At 41.0% G+C, this 12,711-nt stretch overlaps 1 protein-coding gene across 1 annotated transcript; it reads left to right on the forward strand.

Annotated features, from left to right (window-relative positions):
• The first annotated feature begins 5,456 nt into the window (after positions 1-5,456).
• Positions 5,457-6,603, forward strand: LOC126602872 (LRR receptor-like serine/threonine-protein kinase GHR1). The gene is made up of 4 exons (XM_050269709.1): positions 5,457-5,615; positions 5,742-5,990; positions 6,102-6,284; positions 6,340-6,603. The coding sequence occupies exons 1-4, from the start codon at positions 5,457-5,459 to the stop codon at positions 6,601-6,603; spliced, it is 855 nt and encodes a 284-aa protein (XP_050125666.1).
• The last annotated feature ends 6,108 nt before the right edge of the window (positions 6,604-12,711 follow it).

Below are 12,711 nucleotides of genomic sequence, written 5' to 3' on the forward strand. Positions count from 1 at the left end.
CAAACCTCCGATCCAGGTTGCTTGCTTGGAAGTCTGATTGCTTACCTTGTCTGTTACCTCATTCGGTAAATCTCCTAGCTCGATGACTTAGGGGACTCCTACTATAGGGTTTGTATCGCACTTGAACAAGCCCGAAACTACAAGTAAGCTTCAAGTGAAATTGATACATTACCTTGTGCATCTTCATCGGTTAAAGATACCACCCCTGGATGGAGGAAAAGTACTTCCAGAAAAGATGCCACATCTACATATGTGACAGATAAGGCAAGTGAAAATGATACCAAACTTCGGTACTTAGAAGTTTCGTGATTACTCAATAGCTTGGATCTTGCAAGTCCCCAACCGAGGAGCTTCCTTCACTCGGGAACTTAGGGGAGCACTGTTTGTACCATACTTGACCAATCCCGAAACTACTGAGCACCGATCAATGTTATACCGTCAAGGACCCAGAAGAGTTTCCCTCCAACCAGGAGGCCAATCACAGTGTGACATGTGTTGACATCAGAAGCCAATCATAGCGCGACACGTGTCAACATCAGAAGCCAATCATAACATGACACATGTTAATGCATAATGAAACTAGAAACTCTCTTCTATTAATAGAGATCATTCTCTCACAATATTTCCTAATGTCATTTAGACTAAATCATTCACTTGTACTCACTAAAGGAGAGGTTGAACCTATGTACTTGTGTAAACCCTTCACAATTAATGAGAACTCCTCTACTCCGTGGACGTATCCAATCTGGGTGAACCACGTACATCTTGTGTTTGCTTCCTTATCTCTATCCATTTACATACTTATCCATACTAGTGACCAGAGCAATCTAGCGAAGGTCATAAACTTAACACTTTATGTTGTACCAAAGTCCTCACTGATTTTGTGCATCAACAGAATACATATCTATATCGAAACCATACTTGAAATAGCCAAATCCACATGTATGTCATGCCAAATATCTCAACATAATGAAATAAGTAAACCAGGTGAAGTAAATCAATGAAAAGTATTATGTCAGCTGGATCCACCTATTGTGGCCTATATGGCTGAACCTATAGCTCATCAAATATGCCTGCACACGAGTCGAAACCACCTAGAGTGGTCTGTGTGACAGGACTGGGTGTAAATAAATATGCTCAAGTGCTACGATCATGTGAAGACTATGCGAATAATTACGGGTCACCTACGAGTCGGAGCCACCTATAGTGGTCTGTACGACAGGATTGTGCACCTAACTTGGATCCAAGGTAAGCGTGCGGTGCGAGATGTGAACATCATGTGAATGACTGTGCCCTGGCCACGAACGGGAGCACTAACACCGAGGTACATGTTTATGAGTTCTATATGCATCATGTGTAATCACAACCATGCAACTCACATCCACAATCTATAAACTCACTTAGAACTTACCTGAGCGTTCGCAACACTAACAATAATATATACAACTACTAAATGCATATTCTAAGTATAAAACATTTGGCATGGCATTCAAAACATAAAACCATTTAAATAAGTTTTCTGGGAAAAATACCAAGCATATATATATATATATATATTGAAAACCAAAAGCCCACTCACTAATATGTGGAAGGGTCGTAGCCCCCGAGTCTCGCTTGACTGCGTTTCTCCTCTGAAAACGTCTCACCTATATGTGAAACAATTATTTTAACGTTATTTTAAGCACATAACTAAAACTAGGAAATAACTTCTCATACGTTGCTCAATTGAGGTATTTGAATATACCATCGTGGCCTACTCAACCCCACGAACATCCCCATATTTTTAGAAAAAATTTCTAAGTTCCTACGTGCCCTCACGAGCCGGCCAAGGCACGTGCCTAGCACACTGACGGATTCCCTAATGGCGTTAGGGAATATTCCATTAAATAATAACATATTTTGTTGCCATTAGCATATTCCGTCAAAATTGATGGAATATTCTCCTTCTTCTTCGTTGGTTCGTCTAAGTCGGCACCGGCTGCTGCTGCACTCGCTGGTTTCTGGAAAAACTTTGAACCTTAATATATCACTCATTTTTCAACCAAATTCCATGAAATTTGTACCAAAATGAAGCTCTAGACAAGGAGAACAAATTCTTACCACTTTTACATCCTAAAACCAACGGAAACTGGCCTGAAAAAGTCTCGATAGTTTGGCCACACTTGCAACTAGATGAACTAGAGTGTCTAGATGTCTAAAACCTTCCAAAATTCCTCTACAAGCTTTGCGAAGTAGTTTTAAGACCTTCTAGAACTTTAAAACTCCATGAAATACTCGCAATCACCACAGAGCAATTTGCACCCCTTGCCGGAGCTCAGGTAGTCCTCACGTCAAACTAAAGGTATAACTCGACTCCTAAACTTGCAAGGAGCTTAAAAATAACCTCTACTAGCTCAATCTATAAGAGATGAAGCTAGTATGGAGATTGGACGAAGGGATTGTACGGACGAGGAAGACTCGAAAGAGATAAAAGAGAGAGAGAGAGAGAGAGAGAAAGAGAGAGGGAGAGTGAGAGAAAGAGAAAAGAGAAAGAAAGGAAGAAGGTTGCACGTGTGTATGTGTATGATGGTCCAGATTGGGCACACATATAAACCAACTTAAATTCCAATTGGGCCACCAAATTTAGTCCTAACAACCCTACAAATTTTTCATTGGGTCCAAAGAAATAGGACATAATGCAATTGGTCCATTTTTCTTAGCCCATTTATCCCTTCACAGCCCAACGCTCAAGGGTAAAATCAACATTTCCACGCTTTCGGGGATAAAATAAATATATATTCGGGACGGGTCGTCACAGTAGTACTGAAACACACTCACGAGATATAACCAATCTATTTATCATGAGATAGATGGTGATATGTTTATGTTTTGGTGTTGTGGTAATTTTGGTTTAAAGCTTCCATATGTATTTCATGATGATTATTCAATGTACAAGAGACCAGCTATAAAAGATAAGAGAGATGGGAGAGATGGCTGCAGCAAGCAACCGACAAGAAGGAAGAAGGCATGGTGCCTACCTAATCTAAACCATACACAAAGACTTTAACACCAATCAGTCAACTCCCTTAATTCAAGGGAAAACTGATTTACAATAATACATTGAGCCTTACCCTAGAGATTTACCCTAGAAATCACCCTTGGTTGTTGACTCTAGAGGCCGGGAAAGAACACTCCAACAACACTCCCCCTCAAGCTAGATCGAGGAGATTAATTGAGCCAAGCTTGCACAAAAAATGATGTAATGATTCAAATTATAGAGCCTTGATGAAAAGATTTGCCAATTGATCCTAGCTTCGCGTGAATATGGTTCTAATGACTTGAGTTTGCACTTGAGCTCTGATGAAATGACATTCCACTTCAATATGTTTCGTTCTCTCATGGAACACTGGATTAGCAGTGATGTGCATGGCTGCTTGATTGTCACACATAAGAGACATGGGAGTAGTAATAGGAAACCCTAAGTCGAAAAGAAGCCTTTTAAGCCAAATAAGTTCACAAGCAATGGCTGCCATGGCTCGATATTTAGCCTCTGCACTGGAGCGAGCAATTACATGTTGCTTCTTACTCTTCCAAGTGACAAGATTTCCACCAACAAATGTGCAATAGCCCATGGTAGATTTCTTATCAAGTGCATTCCCTGCCCAATCTGCATATGTGTAGCCACTGATGGTAATGGACTTATTATTACGCATGATGATTCCTTGCCCTAACGTAGGACTCTCTTAACCATGTTAAGATGATCAACAGTGGGAGAGTGCATGAATTGACTTGCCAAACTCACTGCATATATGATATCTAGACGTGTGATGGTGAGATATATAAGTTTGCCTACCAATCGTTGACAGTAACTCACATCATGCATAGCTTATCCATCTGTGTGGAGCCATACTTTACAATTCACGGAAGTGATTACAGGTTTACAATTAAGCATTTTTACCTTCTGAAGAAGGTCCAAAACATATTTTTGTTGATGTAGAAACAGCCCATTTAAAGAGGTTGCCATTTCGATGCCCAAAAAATATTTTAGCCTCCCGAGATCATTGATGGCAAAGGTTTGACGTAGTGAGAGCTTTAGTGCCTCAATTTCAGTAGCATTATCTCCTGTGATGATGAGATCGTTCACATAGATAAGCACCAATAACTTCCTACTTGTACCAGTTCTTACAAATAATGAGGAATCAACATTACCTTGTAGTAATCTAACCTTCTCTAGAATTGAACTGAGCTTGGCATACCAAGCTCTTGGGGATTGTTTCAATACATAGATTGCCTTGTGCAGCTTACAAACCACGTTGCCTTTAATATCATTATAACCTGGAGGAGGTTACATATACACTTCTTCTTGTAACTCTCCTTGAAGGAAAGCATTCTTCACATCCATTTGATAAAGAGTCCACCCACAATTGACTACAACTGAGAGTAGAACCCTTACTGAATTCATCTTGGCCACAGGTGCAAATGTTTCTTTGTAATCTACCCCAAAGGTTTAGGTGAAACCTCGAGCAACAAGCTTGGCCTTGTGTCTCTCAATAAAACCATCAGCCTTGAACTTAATCTTGTAAATCCAACGACTTCCAACAGCCTTTTTTTCCTGGTGGTAGTCTCCAAATTTTATTTTCTTCTAGAGCACAAAGCTCATCTGTCATGGCTTAATTCCATTTTGGAAGGAGAAATACCTCTTGAAAGCTTCTAGGTTCACCATGTTTATCAATTTCACAGAGAAACGTAGCATGAGATGTTGAGAACTCATCAAGACTGATACATGAAGTTATAGGATATCGTGAGGCATAAGTAACATAGTCTTGCAACCTAGTTGGAGGTTTTTTTTGGCAAGAATAGGGTTTATTTATACCATACTTAGGGCCTCAGTATTTAGACCTCGTCGGGGGACTCAAATGTAATTATGTAATAAATGGATGGGCAAATATGTAAAAAGGGGAGGAGCCCTTATTCTATAAAAGGGTCTTATCACCCTCACAAACCCTAAGCCTCCTCACATCCCCTAAGCTCTAAGCTCTCTCAAAGCTCTCACTCTCATATTCAGAGCTTTCTCTCCCTCAGAAATACAGTAATCAGTGTGCATGTAGCCCAAACATTGGGGTGAACCACGATACATCTTGTGTTATTTACATTCTTGTAGATTCACGATCGGATTTACATTGTTCCAAGACCCTCCAGTTTTGTACATCAACATTTGGCGCCATCTGTGGGAATCGATACGAAAAGTTGTGTCGGTTCTCCTTCATTTTTTAACCTCTACCGTGAATCTGCAAAATCACAAAAACCCAGAAATGGAAAAAGATCCAAATCTCAAACATTCCTCAGATCTCTCTCTGGTCCCTTATCTCTCTCATGTTCTTGGGCGTCCACACCAACAGAGACCTCTCTCTCTCTCGGTCTCTGCTCATTAAAAAAAGTCCCAAAGATTTCTTTCTTTTTTACAGCAAGTTCACAGTATGCACTCCCAGATCACGTCGGACTCCGTCAAAAACATCACCGCTCATTCTTCACCATCTTCTGTTGTTGATAATGGGCCTGGAGGAGACCCGAGGGCTATGGTTGTGGAGCTGGATATCAGCGCCGATGGCCCAACTATCGAGAAACCTTCATCCCTAGTAACGAGTCACACGAGTTACGACTACCTTGACGACCCCCTGAAAGAGTTAAGAGGATGACCCATTTCACGCAGATCGCAGGAAGCTTTTACGTTCTCGAATCTAAGCCATTCTGATGCCAAACAGTCTCCACTTTTTTCGAGCTTGAACGGCCTGGCGAGGTTGCAGCGGCTCGAGCTCCAAGCGAACCTGCTTAGCGGCGAGTTTCCCGAGTTGGGTTCTCTTCAGAACCTCAGCTACTTAGACGTCAGCAACAACGCCATCTCCAAAGGTGTCCCACTAAATTTCCTGGCCTCTCTACTCCAAATCTCTATGCGAAACAACAACCTAGAAGGAAACCTCCCGGAAAACATCAAACAGTTGGGTTTTCTACAAGTGTTTAACCTGAGTCACAACTAACTTGACGGTGCCGTCCCCGCCCACCTCTTCAACCACCTGTCGCTACAGCAACTCACTCTTTCCTTCAACCAATTCACATTCGTAAAGCCCCCGGTTTCTCCTTCTCCGGGTGCCCAAAGCGCGCTCATTGCACTAGACCTCAGCAACAACGAGCTCAGCGGAATGCTACCACTGTTCATGGCGGCGATGCGGAGGCTCACGGCATTGACGCTGGAGAACAATAAGTTCACGAGTATGATTCCGACCACGCCTACTAATGAGGCCGTTCTGGTGACCACGCCGGACATCACAAGCTTGATATATGTTTCTTTTCCTCTACATTCAGTCGCATAAGAAGTTGCTATCACGGGCGCACAAGGACTTGGCTGTTGTCATCGACGTGAGTTTCGAAGAAGGGTTTCCCTTGATCTTGACCGCGCTTGAGGTATTGGACAACTCAACCCAGTTGGTGCTCGAGATGGCTCAGCACTTGGATGAGAACATGGTCAGGATCATTGCTATGGATGGAACTGAAGGGCTTGTGAGAGGACAGAGCGTGCTCAACACCAGTGGGGCTCCTTGCCAAATAAATGAGATGGGTTTTGATTGATTTGTGAATTGACGTTGGGACTCCCTGACGCTCTTGGGTCCCACAATGAATGCCAATGTGGCATTTGAGCTCTCTGAGAGGATTCCTCACCTAGGGTTGAGAATGAATGAGCACTACCACAGGGCAATGGTTTATACCCAAAGGATGAAGAAGATGGGCGAAAACAAATCTGAAACTTTGTATTTTGATCTGAATACGGGAGCTAAGATCCCATTTGTTGGTCTTGGAACATGGAACGCTGAACCAGCGTGGTCGGTCAAGCTGTCGTCGCTGCAGTCAAGAATGGCTACAGGCATATTGACTGTGCATTAGTACAGCGTGGCGTCACGACAATGATGCCTGGATCTGCAGTGGTCCTCTTCCCAACTTGTTTGGATTGCAACGAAGAAGATAAGTTTTTTATTATTAATCATATTATTATTGTCTGCCATATGCCAAAAGGAAGAAGAGAAAAACGAAAGCAAAAGCAAAGCAGAAAGAGAAAAGAAGAAAGCAAAAGCAAAGCAGAAAACGAAAGCAAAAGCAAAGCAGAAAATAAAAGCAAAAGCAACGCACCAACGATCTGCAACTGTCAAAGCTTTTGTGTCGAAACCTTTATTTTGAGTGATGTAATTTATTTTTTTTATCCTTCGTAGACATCTGTATAAACCCCATCAGAGGGTAATAATAAAAAATAAAAAAAACGGCAAGCCCAAAATAATGGGCTGGAATGTTATGTAGAGGGCAAAGGCCCATATGCCCAAAAGAGCCAAGCCCCCTATTACCACCAACCAGGTGATCAAAAGTATGCCCAGTACTCCAAAATTATTTGGCAACCTGCCGCTATTACCACCAACCAGATGATCAAAAGCACCCCCAGTACTCCAAAAATTATTTGGCAACCTGCCGCTATTATCACCAACCAGGTGATTAAAAGTACGCCCAGTACTCCAAAATTATTCGGCAACCTGCCACTATTATCACCCACTAGGTGATCAAAAGTACGTCCAATACTCCAAAATTATACATGAGCATCACTCATGTCATTCATACATAAACATTCATGAGCATCATTCATGACAATCATACATAAACATTCATGACCATCATTCATGTCAACATTTATGAGCATCACTCATGTCAACATCCATGAGCATTACTCATGTCAATCAACATAAACATTCATGAACATCACTCATGTCAATCTAGCTTCAAAAGCTTCATTTACAGAGCTCTAGCTTCAAAAGCTTCATTTATACAGCTATAGCTTCAAAGTTTCACTTGCAAAGCTTCACCTACAAAGCTTCAGTGCAGGGTATACAAATACCGCCTCCGAACAACCGCCACTTTGGCCCATACATAGATTCGATTTGAAGTCTTCAACCAACAGACTCTATTGACCGAAGACTTGGGGGACTACATTATGTACCATATATTGGGCCTTAACTGGGCCTCATAAAAAATACTTAGGCAACTTAGCCCATTATTTATGTACTGATGAGCGAACCCTTATTCTATAAAAGGGACTCCCTCACTTTCATTAGAGAGCACCCATTATTTATGTACTGAGGAGCGAGCCATCGTTTTATAAAAGGGACTCCTTCACCTTCATTAGAGAGCATCGCCACCAGTTGAGCAACCGCTTTGCCGCGAGCATCACTCATAACCCATTATTCATGTACTAAGAAGTGAGCCCTTATTCTATAAAAGGGACTCCCTCACCATCATTAGAGAGCATTGCCGCCTGCTGAGCAACTGCCTCGCCGCGAGCATCAACTCTATCATTTATGTATTGAGGAACGAGCTTTTATTCTATAAAAGGGACTCCCTCACCTTCAACGCCACAAGTCGAGCCAACCAAGGCAACATAAGCCACAAGCAGAACAGCCTCGCAACACGTGCTACTTCTAGTTGAGCATCAGTTCAGATTGGGCACCGCCTCATATCAAGTATCAGTTCTAGACAACATCTAGTTACTTCGGCCCATACATGGACTGAATTTCAAGTCTCCAGCCAAAAGACTCTCTTAACTGAAAACTTGGGAGACTACTGTTTATACCATACTTAGGGCCTCAGTATTTAGACCTCGTATAAATACTCGATGGACTCAAATGTAATTATGTAATAAATGGAGGGGTAAATATGTAAAAAGGGGAGGAGCCCTTATTCTATAAAAGGGCCTCATCACCCTCACAAACCCTAAGCCTCCTCACATCCCCTAAGCTCTAAAGCTCTCTCAAAGCTCTCACTCTCATATTCAGAGCTCTCTCTCCCTCAGAAATACAGTAATCAGTATGGACGTAGCCCAAACATTGAGGTGAACCACGATACATCTTGTGTTATTTACATTCTTGCAGATTCACGGTTAGATTTACATTGTTCCAAGACCCTCCGATTTTGTGCATCAACAGGGTTAGTAGTGATTGAATCAGATTGTGCTTCTTCAATGTCTGGTATCACAGTAATTGAGCTTTCTTCCAACATTGGATTATTAATGCTCTGAGGGAGTGGAAACATTTCAAACAGTTCATTCTCCTAACTTGTAGTATTCCCTTTGTGAGTAAAATAAGGACAATCTTCTTCAAACTTCACATCCCTTGACACAATGAACTTTTTTGTGGCTGGATTGTAGCACTTATATCCTTTTTGGGTGGAAGAATACCCCACAAACACACACTTGGTTGCCTTGGCATCTAATTTGTCACTGTTCAAGGCTTGAATGTGAACAAAGCAAACACATCCAAATACCTTGAGGTGTGTCAAATCAATTTTTCTACCCTTGAGAACTTCATAGGGAGATTTAAACCCTAGCACACGACTTGGGAGTCGGTTGATGAGGTAAGTGGCAGTGAGGATAGCAAATGACCAAGTGATCTCTATTTTTTCTCTCTGCTACTCCATTTTGTTGTGGAGTCCCTACACAGCTAGTTTGATGTATTATGCCCTGAGAACTTATGTATTGAAGCATGTTGTTGGACAAAAATTCAATGCCATTATCGAATCTCAACACCTTAATGTCTGATTGAAATTGTGTTTTAACATGCATATGAAAGTCTTTGAAAATAGTTTGGACTTCACTCCTTGATTTCATAAGGTACACAAAACTCATTTGAGAGAAGTCATCAACAAATAAGACAAAGTACTTAAACCTTTTTATTGATTCAGTTGCTGGTCCTCATAGTGCACCATTTCAAAAAGTTTACTTGTCCTAGACATTGAATTGGCAAAAGGTAGTCTAGTAAACTTAGAAAATTGACAAGTATCATAAGTAACATGAGATTTACAAAAATTAAGAAACAATTTAGGCAAAGTTGGTTTTCATCAATGGACTTTGATTGAGCTTGAAGGGCCTGAGTAAAACAGGCATTCTTGCATATGTAGTAAGGTCCATTTATGAAGACCCCTTCAACAATTATCTTCATGGTGAGAACATCCTAAAACATCACATTATCTGGTGAGAAAATGGCATGGCAATTTAGGGTGTTTGTGATCTTTCCAGTTGACAAAAGTTCAAAGGGAAAGGTTGGTAGATATAAGGTAGTGGAAGGTGTTTTATGTGAGAGTAGGTTTATTTCTCCTTTTCCCAAGACTAAAACATTTTTTCCATTTGCAACAGACACATGTGAGGGACTTGAAAAACGTTTAAAATGATGCAAATTTGTGACTTTGTTTGTCATATGATTTGTGGCTCCTGAATCAATTACCCAACAATCATTTTCAATACTAGTTAATAGGGCAGTAGTGAAGGCTTTAAGTATACCTGGTGCTTCATCCCTTGAAACTTTCTCATTTCTAGCTAGAAAGCTGGCAAACTGTCCCAACATGGCTGTGTGACTGCTCTCATCATTGCCTTGAGCTTGTGAACTTCCTTCGTGTCCCTTACTAAGGTAAGCTGCAAACTCATTAATAAGTGACAATGGATTGGCAATGAACTCCATGGATCCTTATGAGATAGTAGAAGGATGAGCATTCGCAAGTTGAGCCTTGTAATGAGGTTGAAATTGCTGTGAGGATCTTGGTATCATTTTTCCATCTTTGCTAAACTTAGGCTTGAGTTCAGGATGAAGTGCCCAACACTTGTCTTCCACATGGCCAACGCCATTGCAATATTTGCATTTCAGGTGTGTATTTCTACCCTTGTACATGTTAACTTCTGAGGTCTTGTTGTTTGAGGCATATGCACGAGTTTCAGTCAATCTCGAGTTGTGCTCAGTATTCATCACTTTCTTTCTTGCTTCCTCACGTTGGATAGTTGCACATACATTGTTGAACAATGGAAGCTCTTAACTCATCAAGATGTGACTCCTTAGATCTTCGTAGTCGGAGTTCAAACTCCCCAACAACTGGTAGATTCTGTCTTCCTCAGCTCATTTTAGGAGCATGGTAGGATCTGTGGTATGTGAAAGGTATACATCCAACTCATTCCACATGGCCTTGAGGCTTCCAAAGTGTTAAACAAATGCTTTCCCTTCTTGTTGAGCACTTGCAATGTCCTTCTTAAGTTGAAAGACACGAGCATAGTTTTTTTTATTTCCATACATATCCTGCAAGGCTTTCCAAAGCTCACATGAAGAATTGTAGTAGCTAAAAATCTCAGCAACATGTTTCTCCATGGTGTTGAGCAGCAAAGACATGACAAGTTGATCCTTGCAAAGCCATGCACCGTATGTAGAAGAGGAGCTGTCTAGAGCTTCCACCCTTCCATTGACAAACCCTAATTTCCCTTTGCCTCCGAGAGCTAGTGACACAGCTCGAGACCAAGGGAGATAATTGAACTTGTTCAAGAGAACTGAACACAAACGTTGATTGGTGTTAACCTCAATGTCTAAGAAATTTGGAAGAGAGCTATGCGAGATGTCATCCTCAATATTTACTGAATCTTCTTTAGCCATGGCTTAAGGTTGAAGGAAAGATGCATCGAAAAAAAATGGCCAAGTACAAGTTACAAAACCTGCTCTGATACCATGTGGTAATTTTGGTTTAAAGCTTCCATGTGTATTTCATGATGATTATTCAATGTACAAGAGACCGGCTATAAAAGAGAAGAGATAGGAATGAGAGATGGGAGAGATGGCTGCTGCAAGCAGTCGACAAGAAGGAAGAAGGCATGGTGTCTACCTAATCTAAACCATACACAAAGACTTTAACACCAACCGGTCACCTCCCTTAATTCAAGGGAAAACTGATTTACAATAATTCATTGAGCCTTACCCTAGAGATCACCCTTGGTAGCTGACTTTAGAGGCTGGGAAAGAACACTTCAACAACAGGGGTATAGTACTAAATATCAATCCAACTCTTATCACATGACTGGATAGGTTATATTAGGTAAAGTCTTCAAATAAACATAGGTCATATAGGAAAATTGTTGTAGTACTAAAATACAGTCACATCGATATAACCAATCTACACATCACATTAGATGGATGGATGACAATGTTATCCTTTAGGATATAGTTGATTACCCATTATTGCATGATTGAATTGATATGCCACATAAATTCTCTCCAAATAACCATTAATAATTATTCTTCTTCTATTTCTATCTAGTTTAGAGGTGGCAATCTAGGTTTTATCAAGAAGAAGCCCTAATAAAAGACAATATGTTAGGCAAATAACCCTACTAATTCATCCAATACGAAAGGCATGCTACTATTGGCTTCATGAATTTTGAAGTAGAAATAAATAAAAGCATAGAAAAAAAAAAGGGTATAGGAAGATGGGGTACCTTTTTGTGGATGGGATTAATGTTTCTTCTCCCACGTCCCAAGTGGGTTTTCGTACCGTTAGCCGCCACTAAAAACATGCAAAAGCCATCTCATTCTCGACCCAACTTCCCCTTCCCCATGTGCCCATTCACAACACACACCATAACCCTACATCTTTATGTTTTCCTTTTACCCATCATCCTCCCAATAATATCAAAAATGCCACTGCTTCAGTTCCTTCCTCCTACCCCTCGATTTGTATTCACTCTATTTTCTCCCCCAAAGAGGAAGGCCGTTTTGGGCAATTCATCAAGTCTGATGATTACTTGTGAGGGTTGAAGCTGGATAAGGCAGGTTTATTATTAGAGCTTCAAAATTTTGTGCTCTCATTATTGCAGAATCATGGTTTCCTTATATATAC

The sequence above is a fragment of the Malus sylvestris genome, chromosome 15 (genome assembly GCF_916048215.2).
Source record: "Malus sylvestris chromosome 15, drMalSylv7.2, whole genome shotgun sequence".
Taxonomy (NCBI): domain Eukaryota; kingdom Viridiplantae; phylum Streptophyta; class Magnoliopsida; order Rosales; family Rosaceae; genus Malus; species Malus sylvestris.